This window comes from Benincasa hispida, chromosome 4, assembly GCF_009727055.1.
Source record: "Benincasa hispida cultivar B227 chromosome 4, ASM972705v1, whole genome shotgun sequence".
Classification (NCBI taxonomy): Eukaryota; Viridiplantae; Streptophyta; class Magnoliopsida; order Cucurbitales; family Cucurbitaceae; genus Benincasa; species Benincasa hispida.
In genome coordinates this window covers 53,404,139-53,428,250 of record NC_052352.1, presented here as the reverse complement: position 1 = coordinate 53,428,250, position 24,112 = coordinate 53,404,139, and the positions used below count along the sequence as shown (strand labels likewise).

The window sequence follows — 24,112 nt, the reverse complement described above, 5'->3', positions numbered from 1 at the left end:
TTATATTCCATTGAATAAAATATCAATAATAAACTATAAGGCCTCCCATTTATTATACGTATAAGAGGATGGGTAAGAAAGGCGTTCCACAGGGACAAGAGCAAAGTGGGACATGAAGCAGTAAAGTTAGTGATTTCAGTGGGTGTTAACAGTGTGGATGTTTTGGGTTAAGCCTTAAGGAGAGAGAGCTAACACTCTGTAATTTGCTGGAGAGCTATCTTTGATGATCTTCTTACTTTCTTGTTCTTGTTATGAACTCTTGATCCATCTATCATATTGTGAATATATAATACAGGGATAGTGTTTGCCATGTTTTTGGATATATTGTTGGATAGATTTCTTTTTGTAGGTGCTTGGATATCTAACAATCGGTATCAGAGCTCGATTCAATCTGGAGATCACTCGAAAAATGGCACAAAAACTTATGGAAGAAAGGTTTGAAGCCAATGAGAAGGAAATGTTGATGCTTAAAGAGATGGTCCTCAATGTTTGTCACAGTATTGATCAAATGGAGAATGAGATGAGAAGACTTTTGGAACATGTATGTAATGGAAGTTCGATGCTTATCGAAGGCTCTCAAATAAAAATGAAAGAGGTGGAAATGGAAGAATGAGAATCATCCCAAGGAAAGAATGGGGGAATTGATTGGAGCAAGTATAAGAAGCTTGAAATGTTGATTTTCAATGGGAAGGGACCTAATTCGTGCCTTTTTCATGCAGAAACTTATTTTGAAATCCATGAACTTTGTGATATAGAGAAGGTAAAATTATCTGTGATTAGCATATCGTACGAAGTTTTCGACTTGTATCGATTGACACACGACCAGAACGTCAATACATGGGAAGAACTGAAAGAGAGAATGTTTGAGAGATTACGACTGAGACTTGAAGGAACTCTCACAAATCATTTGATGAAGATGAAGTAAGATGAAACATATGTAAAATATCGAAGAAGTTTCACATATACTCAGCTCCTCTACTGAATATGGAGAAGAGCGCGATAGCTCTCAAAAGGAGCTAATTTCATGCCTCCAATCTCACTTGCTTGTTAAGTTTAATGTGTTTAAATATTTATTTTTGTATGAACTCAAGCAATTCATGCCTTATGGAGCTTTATAGGTCGCACAAGGTTGATTTGGAGCTATTAGGAGTGATATAGAGTACCCAAATCTTCAAACAACGAGAAAAGACCAATTTGGCGCCAAGGAGTTAATGTAGCGGTACCATGCTCAGCACTATTTCAAGAAGGTAAGAAAATGATGCAGCGTCTTGATGCTCCGGAGATTGATGAGAATGGGAGGGTCGCATGCGCACACGGCCGAGCATGGGACTAAAGGTATTAAAATAGCTCTTTTTTGGAGCTATTAAGCAGTACTGTGAGTGGTGCCATAGAGTGCTGCGACACTGGCCTTTAGGGCATTCTTTAACTTCTTTGCTCAGGTTGATGCTTTAAGGCTCTGTTTCAGCCCTTTTAATCTGTTTTTTTCCCTAAAGGTCTATTCTACCTATTTTATACTTGAAACCTATAAAATCCTAAAATAAACTTATAAAATCAAGGAACAAACCCAAATTAAGTGGAGTGAGATAGCACATTTGAGGTGCTATCAGTTTCATGTTTAACGAAAGGTACTTCCAAGGCCATCGATGCAAAATCAAAGAAAAACGGAGTTGAATTTCTTGATTGCGTGCAAAGAGGTCAATATTGACGAGTTAGAAGTTGGAAAAACAAAAACAGTGGTAGAAACAAATACCCTAAATGTTGTGAATAACGTTGAGTTAACTCTTCGTTCCGTCTTGGGTTTCTCAACTCTTGGTTCAATGAAGTTGAAAGGATTAGTTGGGGAAAATAAGTGATAGTGATAGTGGATTGTGACGCGACACATAATTTCATTCACTAGGATGTTAATAGATGACCTGAATCTCCCTCTGATTGAGACTACTTACTATGGAATCATGGTAGAGAATAGGACAATTATCAGAGGTCAGGGCATTTGCCACTCAATGATGGTGGTACTACTGGATGTCACAATCACAGAAGATTTTCTACCGTTAGAACTGAGAAGGGTCGACGTGATTTTGGGATGAATTGGCTATATACCATGGGATTTATGGGGGTACATTGGTCATTGTTGACTATCACTTTCTCGTCTGGTGAGACACTAGTGACATTGAAAGGTGATCCATCCCTAATTAAATCTGAAGTTAGCTTGAAAGTATTGACTAAAACATGGGAACACAAAGATTAGGGGGTTTAATAGAATATCAGAATTTGCAAATTGACAGTAAGGAAATCTGGGAAGATATCAGAAAGAACAAGAAGAGGAAAGACTTCTGATGATGATAGAAACATTATTGGCAATAAATGAAAACATATTTGACACTTCTCAAGAACTTCCTCTAAAACGGGAGGTGGATCATAGTATAGTCATGGCCTCTTAGCAGCAATCAATTAATGTTTGTCCTTATAAATATGGGCATACTAGAAAGGATGAAATAGATAGATTAGTTGAAGAAATATTGACGACTAGAATTATTAGACCTAGTAGGAGCCCATTTTCAAGCTCGCTTCTGTTAGTAAAAAAAGAAAGATGGAGGGCGACATTTTTGTGTTGATTAATAAAACGTTAATCAAGTACCCCATTGTTGATAAATTTTCCATCCTCGTAATTGTAGAACTATTGGACGAGCTATATGGTTCGTGTGTTTTCACCAAGTTTGACCTCCAATCTAGCTATCATCAAATAAGGATGGATGAAGTTGATATTCTGAAAACGACATTCCAAACTCATATGGAGCACTAGGAATTTTTAGTAATATCATTCAGTCTCACCAATACTCTAGCCACTTTCAAGCCCTTAATGAATAAGAATTTTAGAGCTTTCTTGCAAAGATTTATACGAGTGTTTTTCGACGACCGCTCGGATATATCTACACACGAGTCACTTGGTTGTTGTCTTTAATGTACTCAGGGACCATTAGCTTCTCTAATCAATCTAAGATACAATATTTAGGTCATTGGGTTTCAAGTGAAGGGGTTAAGGCTAATGGTGACAAGATCCGAGCGATGCTGAAGTGGCCCTATCCTAAGAATTGAACTAAATTAAGGAGTTTCTTAAGACTAACCTGATATAATAGAAGTTTTTTGAATTATAGGAATTTGGCGGCCCCCCGACAAAAATACTTCACTAAGATTCCTTTGAATGGAATGAGGAAGTGACTCTAGCTTTTGATAGTTTGAAGAAAGCAATGTCTACTCTTCAGGTACTTTCTCTTCGAAACTTTGATCTTCCTTTTATTATTGAGACTAGCGCTTCAGGAACTGGACTCGGGGTTGGGTTAATGAAGAAATCAAGATTGATAGTCTACTTTAGTCATGCTCTTTCCTTTCAAGCTCAGGCTAAATCGATAAATGAGCGAGAATTGGTAATGATTCTTTTAGTCCAAAAGTGGCGGCAATGTTTGTTGGGAAATAAATTTATAGTCCTTTCTAATAAAAAAAGAAAAAATAGTGAAATTCTTGATTGAGCAACAGGAAATACAACCCCAATTTCAATGGTGGCTGACTAAATTACTAGGGTATGATTTTGAGATTCTCTACCAACCTAGTTTACAGAACAAAGCTGCATATGGCCTATCGAGAATGCTAGAGCAAGTTGAAGCCATGGTCCTGACTGCTCCTACCTTGTTAGATATTACTGTAGTCCAACAAAAGGTGGAACGAGATGATGAACTTCAAAAGGTGATGGCAAAACTAGAGCAAGATCCTTATCTGGTGCCGAAATTTTCTCTCCACCAAGGAAAATTACTCTACAAACCGATTAGTGCTTTCTAAGAACTCCACAAAATCGGATGAAGAAATGCTATGATCTTGAGAAAGGAGGTCAAGTTTAATGTTTGTAGTTGAGGATTTATAGGGCAACGATCCTTAGCTCAGAAGCACTGTGAGAAGCTCTCCATGAAATTTTATGGTGCTTACATAGTGTTGGAACGTAATAGAAATGTAGCTTACAGACTTCAACTGTCAGCCGAGACTAATATTCATAATGTCTTCCACTTTTCTCAAATGGAGAAGTTTGTGGGAGTAAGTCAATCGATTCAAGCACATCCTCCTTTGTTTTTTTTGAAGAGTTTGAGCTGCAAGTGAGTCCAAAAAATGTAGGATTTATATAGGGTTAGCTAGGAATGTGTTGAGTAACCTTCGAGGATTTGGGTTTAACAACCTTGTTGACAAATAAGACCTTTAGATGTAATACTCTAGTATGGAATGAATTCAAGGAAAAGTTTTAGAACCAATTACCTTGACGATGAGGATCAAGAGTAAAAAAAACTCATTTCTAAACTTGTGATTTGAATCATTTCACAAGATAGCTTGATCAAGATTACGTGAATATTCTAGTATGCAAATTTAAATACAAGAGATGCAAAATAAGATTCTTATAGCCATGGGCTCAAAAGAATTTTAATTTCATTGAAATTTGTATCCCTCCTTTTTGTTACAACAAGCATGGCTTGTTATAGCTTTCAGATCACCACCTTAATACAACTACTTTAGTGGTATAAAGGAGCACTGATACAAGTAACCTAAACGAATATTTTAAAGGTCTTTAAATTTAAAATAAACTAATAAATCATCATAAATCCGAAAATTGGTCTTCTAAATCAGCCACTCAAGAGTTTGTAACCATCCATGAATTATTGAAGCTTCACTTGAAGTAATTTGGTGTAGCTTTAAGTCTATTTCCTTGAATTAAGGTTGACTCACCATAAATGAAGCTTGAATGCATTAAATGGAACTACATCTTGAACTCATTATGGTGTGATGCCTAGATTTATATAAGAATGTGATAGGGTCTCAATTATATATTTACTGTTTTGGCTCGAAAATAGCTCAGGAAGGTCAAGACCCCCCTCCTGAATACAAGCTCAACAAGCTTAGACTCTCAAATGAAAAGATTCATACCCCCTGCTTCTACATTCCTATTTTTATAGCAATTTGTCATCTCTCCCTACTAACAGAATTCCCCCACTACTAACCGAATTTGTTATAGATTTGGTGGTCCCTTCACTAACTAATTTTATTCTTTTCCATAGTTACATTTGTGCCCCTCTCCCACTCTTTCTTTTGGCCTTTCTTTCGTATCTCCTAAATATGGGAGGTCTATCATTACCCTCCCCCTAAAGCATCACCTTGTCCTCAAGGTGAAAATCAGTGAATTGTTCAGTTAATTGTGCTCCTCCTTCCCAAGTTGCGTCTTCTACTGGCAGACCTTCCCACTATATGAGTACTTCAAAATCATTTGGTGATGATGTCGTTGAACCAATCTTCCTAACCCCCAAGACTACCAATGGTTTTGGTTGTTTTCCCAAAGGTCCCACCGTTGGTGAGGAGAATCGTGGTAATATGGTTCCCTCGGTCTTCCTTAATTGTGAAACGTGTAGTACTGGATGTATGGTGACATTGTGAGGTAGATCAAGCTTATATGCCACAGGTCCAACCTTTTGTATTATCTGAAAGGGTCCGATGTAACGTGGTGCTAGTTTTGGGTGCTTGTGCACCAATAGTGATCCTTGGCAGTAAGGCTTAAGCTTGATGTAAACCCAATCCGATACTTCAAAGTTTACCTCTCTTCTTTTTGAATCTGCTAGGGCCTTCATTCTTTGTTGTGTTGCTTCCAATGTTTTCTTCAACTGTTTGAGCATCTCATCCCTGTTTTGAAGTAGGAAGTTTACCTCTCTTCTTTTTGAATCTGCTAGGGCCTTCATTCTTTGTTGTGTTGCTTCCAATGTTTTCTTCAACTATTTGAGCATCTCATCCCTGTTTTGAAGTAGGAGGTCTACTTCTCCGACTGTGGCATTCCCTTGTGTGTAATGAATGAGTGTAGGTGCTGGTCGACCATACAATACCTCATAAGGTGTACATTTGATGGCTGTGTGGTAAGATGTGTTGTAATTGTATTCAACCCATGCCAGCCATTTATGCGATTGCGAAGGAGTCTCCATGGTAAAGCACTTGAGATATGCCTCTAAGCCTCTGTTGACCACTTCTGTTTGTCCATCCATTTGTGGGTGATAGGATGAGCTCCTCTTGAGTTGTGTTCCCATCAATTTAAACAATTCTTCCCAAAATAGACTAGTGAACACTTTATCTCTGTCAGAGATGATACTTCTAGGCACTCCATGTAATCGCACAATTTCCTTCATGAACAAAGTGGCCACTGTTGCTGCTGTATAGGGGTGACGAAGAGCAATGAAGTGCACATATTTGGATAGCCTATCAACCACTACCAAGATTGAGTTGTATCCCTCAGATTTCAACAGTCCCTTTACAAAGTCCATGCTGATATCTTGCCAAGTGAGCTCGGGTATTGGTAGTGGTTGTAGTAGCCCAGCAGGGGCTAAGGCCAAATACTTGGCTTGTTGGCAGACAGAGCAATCCCCTACAAAAGCCCTTACCCTTGTCTTCATCCCTGTTCAGAAGAATTCCTTTTTTAACCGTTGGTACATTTTCACTACCTCATTGTGCCCCCCAATTGGGTTGTTGTGGAATTCTTGTAGGAGTAATGGAATGATAGGTGATTGAGATGGAAGTACAATACGTTGTTTATACAATAGAAGCTCTCCCTGAAGTGTATATCCCTGGGGGTGTGTTCCTCCGCTCGAATGTTATCCCTAATTGCCCTTAGTTCATGATCTTGCTCAACTTGGCTTGTGAATACCTTCTGATTGAGGGCGTGCAGTACACTGATCATGGTCATTTCCAGCGTGGTAGGCAGCCTAGACAATGCATCTGCGGCAGAGTTTTCCCTTCCTTTCTTATACTCTATCTTGAACTCGTATCCTATTAATTTAGCTACCCATTTCTGGTATTCCCCTGCTATGATATGTTGTTCTAATAGGAACTTGAGACTTTTCTGATCTGTTCTTACAATAAATTTTCTTCCCAATAGATAGGGGCGCCACTTTTGTACAGCCATGACTATATCAATTAGTTCTCTTTTGTAGACAGCCTTGAGTCGATGTGTGGGTGGGAGGGCCTTGCTGAAGTATGCCACCGATCTTCCTTCTTGCAATTAGTTCTCTTTCTATTATGAATGTTTGATTGAAATCAGGGAGTTTGAGGGTGGGTAGTTGGGCCATGTGTTGCTTCAAAACCTCGAAGGCTTCCTGAGTGTCCTTGTTCCACTGTAGCTTATCCTTCTTGAGCTGCTGTGTTAAAGGGAAAGCCAGCGAGCCATAATGAGGTACAAACTTGAGATAATAACCCGTTAACCCAAGGAATTCCTTGAGTTGCTTGACTGTTGTTGGTGTTGGCCATTAGAGCATAGCTTCCACCTTTAAAGGGTATATCGCTACTCCTTGTTCTGATATGATATACCCTAGATAATCTATTTGTTTTGCCCCAAATGTACACTTCTTAAGATTGGCCATAAATTGGTTGTCCTCCAAAGCTTGTAACACCACAGATAGATGATGCACATGATCACATAAAGAAGAGCTGTAGATTAAGATATCATCGAAGAACACTAACAAAAATTTTCTTAAGTATGGATGCAAGAGATTATTCATTACCGATTGAAATGTAGATGGAGCATTTCTCAATCCGAATGGCATGACTAAAAACTCGTAGTGGCCTTCATGAGTGCGAAACGCGGTTTTGTGTATGTCTGAAGGAGCCACTCGGATTTGATGGTATCCTGACTTCAAGTCAATCTTCAAGAATACCCATGCACCAGCCAATTCATCAAGGAGTTCTTCTACCATTAGAATAGGGAAGTTGTCTGGTACTATGACTTATTTCAACGCCCTATAATCGACATAAAACCGCCAGCTACCGTCTTTCTTCTTCACTAATAACACCGGACTTGAGAAAGGACTTACACTGGGCTAAATGATCCCCACAGTGAGCATCTCTTCAACCTGCTTCTCAATCTCGTCCTTTTGGAATTGTGGGTATCTATACGGCCTAACATTCACTAGTCCTGCCCCTGTCTTGAGTTCGATGTGGTGTTCATGATGTCGCATTGGAGGTAAACCCTCTACTAAACTGAAAACGGCTTGGTATTTTTCTAAAATCTCTTGTATTTCCGGTTGTAGCTCTACTACTGATTGTGCCTCTCCATCTTTTTCAGAAGTCATGAGCGAGTTTAGCTCGAGAAGGATGCCTTGGCCCCCTTCTTTTACCAATTACATTGACTTTAGTGAAATCCGTGCTTTCATCAAGCTACGGTCCCCTTGCAAGTGAATTTTCCAGTCACCTACCTGAAATTCCATCTCGAACGTTCCCCAATCGCATTCGACTCATCCTAAAGTCATCAACTATTGTACTCCTAACACCACATCAGCACTGCCCAAGGGCAAGGGAAAGAAGTCATTGATAATAGTTAAGTTTCGAAGATTAAGAATTACCCCCTTGCAAATGCCCATCGTCCTCACTAATGTCCCTGTTCCCAGCATTATCCCATAACTTGTCGTCGGTGTCTGTGGTAGTTTCAGGGCTGATACTAGTTCGTTATCGATGAAGTTGTGTGAGGCACCACTGTCAATGAGAACAATCACGTCCCTATCTCCTATAGCTCCCCTGACTTTAATCGTCCGGGGTGAATCGATCCCTGCGAGAGAGTTTAGGGACAGCTCTGCTGCTTCTTGTGCGCCATCCTCCACCACCATAGATTCTAAGTTAGTCGTCAGGGGTATCTTGGCCTCTACTGGTTTGTCCTCTGTTTCTAGGGTCTCATCTTCTTTCTCCTCATTGTGGTAAAGCATAATACTTGGCTCCTTCTTTTTACATTGATGCCCAGGTGTATACTTCTCCTTACAACGATAGCAGAGTCCTTTATCCCTTCGGATTTGCATCTCACTTTCAGATAGTCGCTTGAAAGCTCCGACCGTGAACGGTTTTCCGTTGACATCTTTTAAAGTAATAGAGTTTGAAGACGTACCTGTCATGCGGGTCAGGTTGAGAGAGATCGTTCGGGCAAACAAGTGCGTGTTCTGGTTTGAATTGGAGTCAGGTTGACCCATGGTCGAGTTGGGCCCCGAGTTTGAAGACACGCTTGTTGATTTGGCCAGATTCGGGTTGCTCCATTTTTTTCTTCGAGCCTCCTCCATATCTTCTATTGTATGGGCCATCCTCATTTTCTCCTTCAGCCCAATCAACTTGAACATCCTCATTTCGATTTGAATATCTACCTTCAGCCCACTAACAAACTTTCTTTCTAATGTCTCATCGGATAGGTCTTTCAACGGCCCTGAGAGTTGCTCGAATCACTACCGGTATGCTCGCACACTGTCATCCTGCTTCAAGGTGAGAAACTGTGCCCTCCTGTCTTCCTCTTTGATTGGTAGGAAACGTAGCAGGAGTTGTTCTTTAAATTTGGCCCATGTGTCCATCTGCGTCCTCTCTTCCTCCCATTAATGCCATTCCAAAGCTTCTCCTTCCAAACACAAGATCGCAGCCTCGATTTTTTCATTCTCTAATAACCTGTTCACAACAAAATATCTTTTAACTCTGTGAAACCATCCCATTGGATCCTCACCTGGTTCTCCTTTGAATATCGGTATTTCCAGCTTCCTATGTCGCATATCGAATAAGGGCACCTCCCTTCTTTCACCGGTTGCTTCCCCATATCAGTCACTGTCCTTTCTGATGACCCCGATTCCATTTCCTTGGCTGTTTTTGATTTCTTCGACCAAACCTCCAGTGCCCGGATCATCTTCTCTCCATCGACTCTCCCAATGCTTCGATTTTTGCAGTCATCATGCTCTCTATGATCTGTTGCATTTCTCCAAACTTTTGATCCATCTTGTTTTCCATTCCAACTTGAAGTAAGGTGAGTTGTTCCTCCACAACTGATAGTTTTGCCTCCATCTTTTTCACCATACCCTTTCCCACGAATCGGATGGCTCTGATATCAGATTGATAGGGTATCAATTATATATTTACTGTTTTGGCTCAAAAATAGCCTAGGAAGGTCGAGACCCCCCTCCTGAATACAAGCTCAACAATCTTAGACTCTCAAATGAAAAGATTCATACCCCCCTGCTTCTACATTCCTATTTTTATAGCAATTTATCATCTCTCCCTACTAATAGAATTCCCCCACTACTAACCAAATTTGTTATAGATTTGGTGGTCCTCTCACTAACTAATTTTATTCTTTTCCATAGTTACATTTGTGCCCCTCTTCCTACTCTTCCTTTTGGCCTTTCTTTCATATCTCCTAAATATGGGAGGTCTATCAGAATGTTAATAGTGTAGATGTTTTGGGGTTAGTTAAGCCTTAAGGAGGGAGAGAGCCAACACTATAATCTATTGGACAACTATCTCTTATCTTCTTATTTTCTTGTTCTTGTTATGAAGTCTTGATCCATCTATCATATTGTGAATATATAATACGAGAATGGTGTTTGCCCTATTTGGACATATTGTTGGTTTTTTTTTTTTTTTTGTTTGCAGGTGTTTGGATGCCTAACATAAACATAATAGCAAACGAGCATAAAAACAATCAATGATAAACACCTATCACTGATATACTTAATATAATTGATAACTCTTTATCAATTTAGTAAATCTACTATTGATAACCTTCTGTCATTAATAAGTCTATTAGATAGGTATAACTATGACAAACCTCAATGATAAGATTTATCATGGAGAGGCATCAGTTAGTGATAGATCTATCATTACGAAAATTATGCCAATATTTATGATGTAACCTAAATAATCTGAAAGGAGTAATCCTCCAAGAATCATGATTGTAAATATTTTATTAAAATTATATGTGTTTCATACAAAAGGAAAAGACTCCTATTTATATAATTTTTTACAAATAGGGGTAAAAAGAAAACTAATCTAGAATATTACCTAACCCCTTTCTTCTTACATCAATTTAGTAAAACTTATGCATTTGGTTAGATTTACTATTATTTTGTGATGAGATTGACATATATGCTAACCGAAGCCCAAATAATATGGGAATTGAATTGATTGAATTTTCGTAAAACCTTTACCTTCAATAAAATGTACCATGTGATAAAGTAATAAAAACACAGGTCCCATGGTGTGAAAAATTGACCAAAAAATAACAAGTTTCAAAATTCTAGGCTCTACATATCTTTATATTACTCGCAATAGAATGTAGCAAGTTCATTTGTTCACAACTTTCATGGCGGCCTTTAACAATACAGACTCACCAAATGATAAGTGCTTTTGAGATTAAAAAGAAAAAAGAAAATTATACATCAAGAATCTGTTCTACGATCACTGGAAACCTCTACCAGATTCTCTAGGTCTGATTTTACCACTGGAGGAGGCAAATCTACAAGCATTTGAGGAGGAGCAAAATACATGTGCAGAGACATCATGCACACTATAATGCCTAGAAAAAGCTGTTTAAGAACAAAAGAAAATGGTTAACATTAGAGGTTTGAAAGAACAGAACCCGAAATAAGGCTTCTTCTCCTTTTTCTAACAGTAGATAATAAATAATGACTTAAATTTATAAAGAACACTAAAAAAGAAAACAGTCAAGTGATTGAATCAGAGAATGAAGATCCAGCTATGGATGCATATGGACAACACAAACAGACACCAAATGAGTGCTAGAAAAATGGAAATGCCTTTAATACACCTTTAATATAAGATTTTTTATGCCTGCAAGAATGGCCTGGTGTTGGCTCTTATTGTTTTGCTATACATTATTAGCCTCTAGCTTTGGAGGGTGAGTTAAAATAGAAGGTAAACAAAAGATAGTAAAATCCACAAGCAGACATTTGCTAAGACATTTGCTACAAAGGGTGTTGTTAAGCTATTCAAGTCACCATGGGAGGCTCGAACTCTTTAAAAAAGCAACACAAAACACAAGTTTTCACACAATCAAGATTTTCAAAAGGGCTTTTTGCTTTTTTCCAAATAATTTGCCTTAAATCAAATAGCAAATAGCTACATAATGAACATGACGACTCAAGATATAGCAGCTACATGGTAGAAAAAGAGAAACAGAAGAAATTTATAAGCCAGTCGGTATCTAAGTTTACCTGCAGTGTCGGCCTGAAGTTAAACAGATACACAGATAGGATTGTTGTCAGAAGCATTGCCATTGAAGTAGAATACACCTAGATTATTAGACAGGAAGGACCATGAGTATTTGAGGTATGGCCATGAGATAGTCATATTTTATTATAAGAATAGGAACAAGATAAACAGGTACCTTAACAATGTTATCAGCATATTTCATCAACCATGAAACCAAAAGTCCAGTGGAGCCAAGATTCACAACCACCATCCAGGTAGTAATACTGTATCCATTGAAAAGACGTTGCCACCATGGACCCTTCTCAAATCCACCCCTAAAATCATCAACTACAAGCCGTGCCATGTTAAAAATCGCCCCAAACCTGGAAAAGCCCAATCAAAAAGATTCTAATTTTAGCCTTCTAATCGCGTGAATAAATTTATAACTGACACACAAGGAACCATCAGTCGAAATAAATAAATATACATACATACATATATATATATATATATATATATATATATATATATTTGTTGGATAAAAATCGATTTCATCGATGAATGAAATAATCCAAAGGATATACAAAAGAGCCCATATAAAGCAGATTCCAATTTGCAACAAGGTAACTAATACTATGATCTTTAAGGAGCAATAAACGTTTACACCAAAAAAAAGCATTAAAGATGGATGATTCAAGGATTTCATTTGATGATTTTGAACTATTGTTGAAGATCCGATCATTTCTTTCCTCTCAAATCCTTGAAAAAACCGCACATATGATGCTGGACCATATCATTGAGTGGTCTTTGAAGGGATGTCCATAAGAATCAGTCTAATCCAATTCAAAGAGGCAAATGGAGTCACCAAATACCATTTGAAGACACCTAAAATCTCAGCCCATATGGCCAAACAAAGGGGCAGTGGAAAAAGATGTGGTTCATGGTTTCACTGTTGTTTTGAATCTTTGAAGAAAGCAACACCATGAAAGAGAGAGCTAGATCTAGGGGCATCTAACTTGAAGCCGATCCATAGTATTGAGGCAAGAGTAGCAAATTTCCCATATTAGGAATTTAATCCTTTTAGGGCAAGGTAACTTCCATAGATAACTAATAACATCAAGATTTGTGGTTGCTTTTGTGTGAGATAGATGATTGAGGAGAGATCTAGTGGAGAAAAGGCCATTAGCCTCCAATTTCCAGAACCATGAATCCGACTGGTTGGTGTGATGAAAACCCGACAAGGTGTTCATCAGGGTGGCCCATTCTTCAATCTCCTCATCTTTTAAAAGTTTTCTAAAATTGAGAGACCATGGTTCCTATTGATGATTCCATACATCAGCAATGTTGCCAAACAGACAAGGAAACACAAATTTGAGAGGAGATGTGCCAAACCATATACCAAAAAGCAGTAGATGCCACCATTTCCAATTTTGCACAGAATGTTATCATAAATGAGATCCGTCTGCTTCATAATATGAAACCATGGACGTTGTTAGAAGTAAACTGATGTTCCGTGGGTTTGAGATCAAAGTGACAGGATCCATATTTGATTTTGATAAGATTCCTCCAAAGAGTTCCTTTTTCAAATCTGAAGCACTCCATTTAGCAAAGAGGGATTCCTAAGCCTGACAACAAAAATGCCTAGACCACCTTCTTTCATGGGTTGCTTAAGGATTTTTCATCTCAAAAGATGACAGGAATTGCTATTATGGTCTGCAGACCATAAAAATTTCAAAAGCGTTTCTGAATGTAGTCCGCAACTTCGGATGCCATTTGAAAGAGAGATAGGTAATAATATATGGGTAGATTCATTAGAGTGCCCTTTAGGAGAGTTAATCTACCTCCTTTAGAGAGAAAGTTGTGATGCCATGATTGGAGCCTCTTGTCAAACTTGTCCATGATAGGCTGCCAAAAGGAGAAAGTTGATGTTTGCCATACGGGGAAGCCCCAAATGTTTAGTTGGAGAGGAACCCACTTGGAAATCAAATCTCCTAGCAATGGACTCAACCCACTATATGTCACAATTAATGCCCAGAAATTCAGACTTTTGGCGGCTAATGTTAAGACCTGAAGCTTCCTCAAAGAACATAATGAAACGAAGAAGATTATCAATATATTTCTCTTTGTTTGATGAAAAGAGAATGGTGTCATCAGCAAATAGGAGATGGTTTATATGAATAGCCCCATGGCATGGGGAGTATCATTTACAGAACTGGCCACCAATGTGATTTATGATTCTACTAAAGGAATCCATAACCATGATGAAGAGAAAGGGTGATAATGAATCATCTTATCTAAGGCCCCTTGTTGCTTTAAAATTGCCCCTTGGTTTACCATTGAACACCCCCCCCCCCCGGAAAAGGAAACAAGAGATATGTACAAAGAGCATAAAGCATAAAATATAAGGATCAAGAGGCGCACCCGAACATCTCAACTAGGTTGACACCCCCTTAGCACCCTCATCATATCCTACAAATTAAATGCAATGAAAAGGTGTTCGATGCTGAAATAGTCCTTACAAGAATCAATTAAGATACAAAAAGATAGCTTTCAACCAAAGCTTCTACAACAAAATACCAAAAAGAAGAAGAACAAACTTCCTAAAACAAGATCACACTATGCTGTAAATCTGAATCCAAAGACTGCAAACTTCTGTCAATCTTCTTGTATGAAGGCCCTCCAATTTAAGCTTATTTCTTGTAATGAGTAAGCTGCAAAGGTTTTAGAAAGAGAGCACCACAATGAAGCATTAAACCTAGCAGCCTCAAAACGAGCAAACCAAGGAGTTCCCTTGTCTTGGAACACTCTTTGATTTCTTTCAAACCAAAGTTCAACGAGCAAAGCTTTTACTGCGTTAATCCACAATAGATTTGGAGTTTTCTTAAAGGTTGGCCCAATAAGAATCTGCTGCACATTATTCTTGAATTCATTATCGAAAACCCAACAAATATTAAAGCATTCAAAAAGAGATCTCCAACAATTAATGACATAGGCACAATCAAAGAATAAATGCTGTAAATTTTCCCCTTCTGCTTTGCATAAAACACACCAACTAGGAGATAAACTGTGAGATGACAGCTTCTCTTGTAAAACAGAAGAACAATTAAGTGTCCCAAACAGCATGATCCAAACTGTAATACTCACTCTCCAAGGACACTTGGATTTCCATAAAGCTTTCTGTAGGCAATTATCAAGAGGGGAAAGCCAAAGAAAGATGCTTGACCAACAATTTTACCGAGAAAGAACCACTAGCTTCAAGAGACCAAGTACGTGTATCTTGGCAATCCTGATAATTGAGAAAGTTAGTGGAAGAGATGCAACCTCTACTCCAGCTTCTCCATATACAACCAAAGCCCTTGACTTTCAATAGTTAATCTAGATAATCCCGATCCACCTTGTCAAACGCTTTCTCCACATCTAACTTGTTGGCTACACCTTGCACTCTATGCCTTTCCTTGGTGATCTCATTAGCAAGAGATGCATCCAAAATTTGTCTTCCTTCCACAAAGGCAGATTGGTAGCCCATAATGGTAGATGGAAGACCTTTTTGAGACAGTTTGAGAGGACGTGTGCAATAATCTTATAAACCCATGGCAAGGCTAATCGGTCAATAGTCACCAACTCTTCCGGCATCAATCTTCTTAGGAAAGAGGCAAACGTATGTTTCATTGACATTTGAATTGATAATTCCATTCTGAAAAAAATCTTGGAATACTCCAAGTAAGTCTTCTTTAAGGATGTTCCAAGACTTTGTAGAGAATTTAGCTGATTATCAATCGGGTCCCGGAGATTCATTAGAGCCCAAAGCCTACGCCGGCCAGATTTCTTCAATGGTGAAGGGTTCTTCAAGGGATCTACATTGATCACTACTAATAGGATCCCAAGAGAGACGATATGGGAGGAATCTTGTGCCATGCTTTCGTGGAAAAAGCGATTTGTAAAAGGAGACAAATTCATTCCCAATCTCTGCATCGCTAGTCAAGCTACTGTCTTGTTCACTCAGAATTTCAGTGATGCTCTCTTTTCTCTTCTTTGCAGCAGCATATTTTTGGAAAAAAAGTAGTATTTTCATCTTCCTCTACAAACCATCTCGCTTTGCATTTTTGTCTCCATTTAATCTCTTCATTTACCAATATGGATAGAATCTATTCTTTATTTCTTTAATGGAAAAACGTCTATTGTTCAAATCTTCAGTGAAGGGGTTTTCTTCAGCTTCAAAATCAATAACAAGGTAGATCCCTCAACAAAGATGTTTTTCAGGACTCAATGAGAAAAGAACAGTGAAAAAGAAAGCATCTTGAGTGATTGACGAAGTTGTGAAAGATGTGGCATTCCACATGATGAGGATCCCTCCAAAACGGCTGGCATCTAATGATATGTCCATTCAATGCCTCTAGAGCTCCATAATGATTTGATGAAGTTTTGGTTGATATCTTTGATATCTTTGCTCTTGGTCTCTTGAAGAATAACAATATTTGCATTATTCTTTGTGATAATATTCTTGATAACGGCTCTCTTTTTCCAAGAGCCCAAGCCACGCACATTCCAAGATAAAATAATCATCAAGCAAAAATCAACCCTTCTCAAAGCAAACTTTGGCTTTTTGATCGAGACACTAGAGGGTGACGAATTCTCTGATGAATCAAATAAAATTCCGTTCCTTCCTTCACCGTAGTAGTGGAAGTATGGTCGAATCCATAGGGACCTTCGTGTTTCTCAGTTAGAATCCTTACAATCCCGAGGTGGGGGGTAGTTGTGATTGGAGTTGATTGCAATGGAAGTAAATTGCATAAAATGTAAATAAAAGGAATAGAGTTGTCAAAGTAATGAAAAAGACCTCAATTGGGTTTAATTTGGAATTCCTTTATTCAGTAAACTTGATCAACAAATTCTCGTAACTTGATTTCAATTATTTCTTTTTTGCACTTAACCAAATTAATAAGAGAAGCTGATTAACCAACCTAATTAACTAAGTAGCCCAAAGTGAATAGATGTAAGCATGCTTATCCAATTGGCATAATAGCATTAAGATCTAGGGCAATGTTAAATTTGAACATTTAACAGGAAAAGCCGTGATTAAACATTCGGTTGATTTCCTCCTAGGTTGATTAGAACAATGCTCATTGTCATCAACAACAATTTACAAGCTAAACTAACCTTTTGCTTCTTGTGAATTTAGGAACTTGAGCAAGTATAAATCAAAAGCATTAAATCATACAATCAGGAATCATTTGTCAAACAATTGCTAGACAATATGATCAAAATCTATTAAATTGAGATGGAAATCAGCTACCTTAGTCAAGAATGATCTTCCTAATTGATGGAGAAATAATCCTAAGCACAGATAGAGACTAGAGAGGAAAAATAGAAGAGGAAAAGTGTAGAGAAGTCAAGTGGCCGCGAGATCTTTTTAACCTAAAAACAGAAACTAGTATACATTGAAATCGTCAGAGCACTGCAGCGCTGTACCGCACCCACACGTTTGAATCTCCGCCAAAGTACGTAGCGTCACAACACTACCCTGATCCAAGGTCTTCTACCTTTAGTGTCGAGGGAGCGCTACATTGCTCTATGCCTACACAGCTACTACCTTCGGCACTGCGCATCACCCTCAAGGGCATCTTCGTAATTTTAACTTCTTGTCCTGTTGATGCGTTTGAGCTCCGTTTTGCCCATTTTAGCTCCATTTCAACCTTAACACCCGATTCTACCTCTTAGATGCCAGTGACCAGTAAAATCACTAAACAAGCACATTATACTAAAAAACAATCTTGAATTAAGCAAAGCGAGGTAGCACATTTTCGGTGCTATCACTTTTTTATTGTAGGATATAAAACATTCAAGGTTTCAAGCTTCCCTGATCCCTTTTCATTGCTTTGCCGAAAATGGGGGGATAAAGTCGTATCATGGTGCATCAATGGGATCTAATAAGAGTGTTGGGGAAGGCTAGGGAGTTGGGATAGGACTAGAAAAATAATCTTTTGTGTCAGCTTCGGATGGTAAAGGGATGATGGATGAAGCATTTTTTGGTTCCTAAAATGAAAGATGAAGATTTGTGGTTGATGGTTCTCTTTTTGGATGATGTTTTGGGATGGAGGATAGGGTTGGCAAACTGGAGGGTGAGGATGCAAATGTAGTCTTGAGATTCAATGTAGCTGGTCTAGGATTGTTTGAAGATGAGAGAGGTTGCGTGGGTGGCTCTATTTGATTGATAGATAGCAACAAACGCTTTGACAGGTGTGGGCTCACTGTTGGTTTGACCTTTGTTAATATGGTACACTATCACGCCTCTTAGGAATGCTAATGTCTGTGTGAAGTGGGACTGTTGATGCACCAACATGGCTTGATTCTTCACCCGATGGAACCATTTCCAGGTACAGTTCCCGTTCCTCCATCAAAGAGAAATTCTTTTTATAAAATACCTCAATAGAGTCACCCATCTTCATCATTGGTTTGGCTGCTCTACCATGGATTCTAGTGATAGCTCCTGTGTGGAGGTTTTCTTTTAAAAGAAGATCAATTAACACAAAAATCTAGGTTGATGAAGGGGGGGGGGGGGCAAATTTTGGCTAGGATGACGTCCATAGAGTTGCTTCAAACCCAAAGGCTGATTTCCATAAAATCCATCATATAGAGAGTCTCTTGCTAATTTCACAAGACAGTTGCTTGCCTCTCCAATGTATTTGAATGTATCCATGTTCCATTTTTCCATAGGTAAGCCACAAACTTTTATCCATCCTCCATATGAAGGCATTACTTGGTCCTTGTAAAATTCCTCATGGTTCCATGGAGACCCACTTTTTGCCATCCTTTACAGGTCCCAAGAATTTGTGCTTGCTCTCTATTTTTGCATCGCTTAATAGTCGGCTGAGAAGATGCAATTGAAAAATATGCTATGACATCCGCTTGTTGAGCTTGAAGGATCTTGTACCAGTCATCATGGAAGTTATGTCGCTTGAGAACAATAATGTTGGAAGTATCAAAAAGTACCATAGGTTGAGGAGTATTGATGGTTGATGATTTGTGCTCAATGGAGGTAGATGGGGCAAAGCTCTTTTCCATTGGAAGCCAAGTTTGTTTGTTAGGAAAAGTCACTTGCTTGGCTATATCCTTTAGAACGACGTCTTTAAAGGATGGTGGTTGGTCCAAATAAATGGAGCTTTTATAATCAGAGCCGTAAAAGTTTGTGAGGCCTATAAAACCTTTCCATCTTTTCCTTCCATCACCTACAGGTATTCAGATGTAATTTTCTCCTCCATTGTAGTCAAGCTTGACTATTTCTGCAGAAAAACCATTTTGGTTAAATAACTTTTCAATGCAATTGACTTGGTCATAGACCCTAGTTTCCTTGAAGAATTTCTGGTTTAATGGTCCAACAAGAAGGTTGTTGAAGACTTCATTAATCCATTGAAGGGTACTCCAGTGTGTTGCAAGGGAGAAGGTGACGTCTCTTGTTGATTCTGATATACATATATGAGAACCGCAAGTAGATGGATCGACCTCTATTTAAAGACTTTCTTCTCTATCGATATGGACTTATGCGGAGATCGAGTCATGGTGGGTGGGGATGAAGTTTCCGGAGCTGGAGGGATGGTTAAAAAAAGGGTTCATCGATGCAAGTCAAGCAAAGAGGGAGACAGAAGGAAGAGGAGGAGAGAGGGTAGAGTTCGTCTTCACCCCTCATTGATAAAAAATGAACATAAACTTAATTCTTGGAAGGATCATATTTTCTATTTTGAAAATAAAGCCAGGGTTTCATCAATATGCTTTCTTACATTTCCATATGAACTAGCAAAAGTAACAAGCTTGAGATAGCTAGTTCCCTCCCACAGAGCAAGTAGAAGGTATACACATTCAGTGGTTATAAAACTAGACCACCTTTTTCTTCTAGACCACCTAACCTTGACATAATTAAAGGGAAATAAAAAATGTCGAGAATTCACAGTCCAGTGTGTCCACTGTCAGTGAAGTACATCTGAAATTTCTCATGAAAATTTTATGCCCGTGATCACATTATTATTTTGTGGGAAGTATAAATCACGGTTCTGTCAATAATTGTCAAAAGAGTAAGTAACCTGATAAACATAAAAGGATGGATACCTACGTGTATAACTGAACATTCTGCCAATATAAAGAATCGTTATTCTTCTTCATCAAGAACTCCGTATAAATGCCTGCTAATGCAGAAAGACAGGCAGAAAGAATCCCTAACATGTATCCTTGAATTGGTGCTGAGAGAAGAGATTCACATGAAGCCTCTCCACACCCTTTAACCTGAACCAATTAAAAATTGCACAAAGAAGGAAAGAAATAAACCGATTAAAATTTATAGGACATATCAATAAGTAATTATAATTTGGAAAATTGGAGATATATCGAAGCCAGTGGAGCAAGCATAGGAGGCTTAGAAGCCAACAATTCTATAACATGCATAGGCTTGCTTTGTGAGATCTTATCCAATCCAACATGCAAGGGTTGTGAGACATCCATAGGCCACATCATTAGAAATTCATGTTTAACTAGAGAAGGGATGATCTAAAAAATTGACTACTAATTACAGATAGAATTCTAAAAGAACATCTACTTTATTTTGAATTTCATTCATAAATCTTTGACATGAGATGTTTCATAATTTAAGATATGAATTTTGACTGATTTAGCTACTTAAATATATCTTGGATATCTAGTTTGTTCTTACATTTAGTACTTGAAATATAAGAATCATAATTTAAAATGCATAAGGATGAAACCGGCCATGAGTCTAATAAAGAACTTAGAGTGAATGTGTTCAATCAATGGTGGCCACCTACTAGAATTTAATATCATGCTAATTAATTCCACTCCACCATACTTGATCTACAAGCTCTTCTACTATCAGTAATTCCAAGAAAGGCCTAGCCTTTAGTTATGACTATTCTTATCACTCCGACTTTCTTAAGCTTGTCAAGGTAAGCCTAGAGTTCTCTCTCTTCCCTCCATTTCCATCTTTCTTACTGATCATCAAAGACATCCAAGAATGTGTTCACTTCCATGAAATTCCCATAATTAGTAACAAGTCCATAAGCCAGATTTGAAGAATAGCAGAAGTATACTTCTTTTGTAGTGCAGTTACCTGGCTTGTGGTTGTCCCAACTGCAAGCAGAATAATAGCCATCCACTGCAAGTTGGATAATTTCCTCCTTAGGAATAACCTAAATCAGAAAGTAAAAATATCTGCTCCAGTGTGAGAATAAGAATTCCAGAAATGATATGTATTGATATAACATACTCATTTGTATTTGATAGAGAACCACCTGAACAAAATACCAGTTGTGACAATCTTCAAATTCCCCATTATCTGGTACGTGGATGTATCCACATAAGTCAGGGTAGCAAACTGAACATTGTTGTGGATCAGGTATATAATTGAAGGTATCGGATATAATCGAACAGTCCTCCAATCAGTGGTCATTTTTGGAGGAGGAGATTTCTGGCTCTCCTTCCACAGAAACAAACTTGACACAAAAAGCTGCAAAATATGTATTCAGATATAGATTAACGACACAAAAAGTAAAGAAACTCACATTGAACAAAGGAATGCAAAGCACCTTAAAAACTTCTGCAAGAAAGGGGACTGTCGCATAGTCGTAATCATATCTACCATTACTTTGTGATAACGTAGTCAAAATTCCCTGTCATACGTAGAAGAAAAGGAAAGGGATTCGTTAACCAAAAAAAAAAAAAGAAAAAAGAAAAACCCCCATCAGTTACACCTCTTGTTTAAACTAAAACGCCTTCCCAGTAGAGCATAGAACAATAGGAGCCTCAGAAGTTTAAGAAATGATAAGATAAGAACAGATTTTAACTAGAATTGTACATCAAGTAATAAAAGAAACCGAAACTACTACACTCTAGCTTAACGATACATTCGCAATTTGTACACATCTAACAGAGCTTTATCAATCCATGGTGTTCGAAATGTGATTGAAAGCAAGTGACCGAATTTCAATTCTGTGAGTGAAATGAGAGAGGATTGATATGGAATCACAAACCTGAGAACTGGTAAGCACAGTAAGAAGCAAGGCGACCATGTACCACTGCATTTCGAACAATCTGCGAAGAAACAGAGATCAGAGATCACAGGTATCTAGGGATCGATAGCGAAGAATTCAAAAGCGTAATGCAAAGAAGATGAGGTGAAGAACACAAAGGCATTCGGAGGAAGAAATTGAGATGGAGATCTCAGCTTCGAAGAAATTGAAATGTTCTTTTCTCTTAATTTTTTTCGAAAAATTTATTTTATTGAATGGAGCATTATGCTTGTCCGTCGCGATTTTGCGACGGATAGATCTTTTTTTCCTTTCCATAAACTACTTTTAAATTGTGTTAAAAGTTACACATAAATCTTTTAGGGGTCGGATTATAGTCTCCCGTTATTATAATTAGATCATAATAATTTGTGTTCAAATGTAGGTATAAACTATTTTAGTTTGAAAAAAAAATAGTAAACACTATTAAAAAAATTTTAAGTTTTACTCTATTTTTGTTCTTAAACTTTTAAAACGTCTGTTTTAGTCCTCAAACTTTTAAAATGTGTCCATTTTAATATTTGTGTTAATGTTTTGTTAACTTATTAACAGGGCAATGATATGGTAATTAATGAAATAAATATATATTGCCAATTAGGAAAATAAGGAGTGAACTAGAGATTTAGGATGTTCAAAAAATTTAATGATCCGGAAAAAACCAATCAACACAACCCAACCCAACCCAACCCATGCAGTTTAAGTTGGGTTGGGTTCAAATAAACGAAAATTTTATAAATTGGGTTGGTTCATGGGTTTACCTAAAATAACTCAAACCAACCTGCATCAACCCAAACTTATTATTAACTTTAAAATGTATATTTCTTTTACTTATGATACAATTAGATATACAAATATCTATTTTTAATTTATTTAATTTATTTAGTTTTTTAAGAATTTATTCTCCAACAACACCTAAAATAGTTTTTTTTAACACTTAGGAAAGAGATTTTATATTATACAAATTGAAATTGAGTTGCTAATCTTAATTCAATATATAAAAATAATTAAATCAAATTTTTACATTTTTACATTTTACTTTCTTTTAGAACAGGGAATTAAAGTATATGACAGATTTTAGGGTTTGGTTTTGAAAATGGTAAAACCATTAAATATAAAATTTATGGCAACTCACATGATCCTTGTGTTTACCCTCGTCTACTTCATACTTTTGTTATTGGGGAAACTACAAATACATGGTGAGTATAGAATCATAAACAATGACGAGATTCTGTATGCAGGTAATTGTTGATGTCTTAGTTCTCCACTTTCAAAATAACTGTCTTCCTCAAAATAACCGTCCTTCCTGGTTTTTCTCGCATAGTTAACGTTTCAATGCAGATTTTATTATTAATTTGAATTATGTTTAATCACTTTTTGAATTAATCTCATTTGAATTAAATATCCATATTATTCTACCAAATTTATATTTTAAATATCATATATTATCAAATTTCATTTATCTAATCAAATTTTAGATTTATTCAAATATTTGAATTATTTTTCATTATTTTTACATATTCTTAATAAATTAATCGGATATTTTTTCATATTTTTTAAGCTTTAAATTGTTTTGTATATGTTAATTTAACAGATCCAACTTCAAAATAAAAATGAGCATCATTCCTAGAGATGACCAAAAATCTGCAGGGTTGGGGCCTCACGGGGACTCGCCCTGAACGGGGTGAGGAATCCCCGAATACACGGGAATCTGTCTCTTATACACATCTAGATGTGTATAAGAGACAGGACTAGGAAAGCTTCCTGTCCCCGCATCACCCCGTGGATATCTTTAATCATTTCGTAATTTTCGCTCTCTTTTGAAATTTGAATTTATTTTTAATATTCAAATTAGATTTTGACAGCTACTTCACGAATTGATTTAAAATAAACCAATCTCTTCCTTATTTTTCTCCCCTAATTGATTATCAGCTTTATGTTTTTATTTGATTTACCACTTTTCAAAATATATTCATAATGAATCAATATTTAATTTGTTTATCACAATTTTAATTTTAATTTATAATATATCTTTA

The 24,112-nt window shown here is 37.3% G+C and overlaps 1 protein-coding gene across 1 annotated transcript; it reads right to left on the bottom strand.

Moving 5' to 3' along the window:
* Positions 1-11,088: 11,088 nt before the first annotated feature.
* LOC120074998 (CMP-sialic acid transporter 1) lies at positions 11,089-22,352 on the bottom strand. The gene is made up of 8 exons (XM_039028128.1): positions 22,044-22,352; positions 21,600-21,683; positions 21,306-21,520; positions 21,125-21,203; positions 20,117-20,286; positions 12,209-12,395; positions 12,036-12,113; positions 11,089-11,387 (listed from the first exon to the last, which is right to left on the bottom strand). The coding sequence occupies exons 1-8, from the start codon at positions 22,092-22,094 to the stop codon at positions 11,241-11,243; spliced, it is 1,011 nt and encodes a 336-aa protein (XP_038884056.1). The 5' UTR covers positions 22,095-22,352; the 3' UTR covers positions 11,089-11,240.
* Between the last annotated feature and the right edge of the window lie 1,760 nt (positions 22,353-24,112).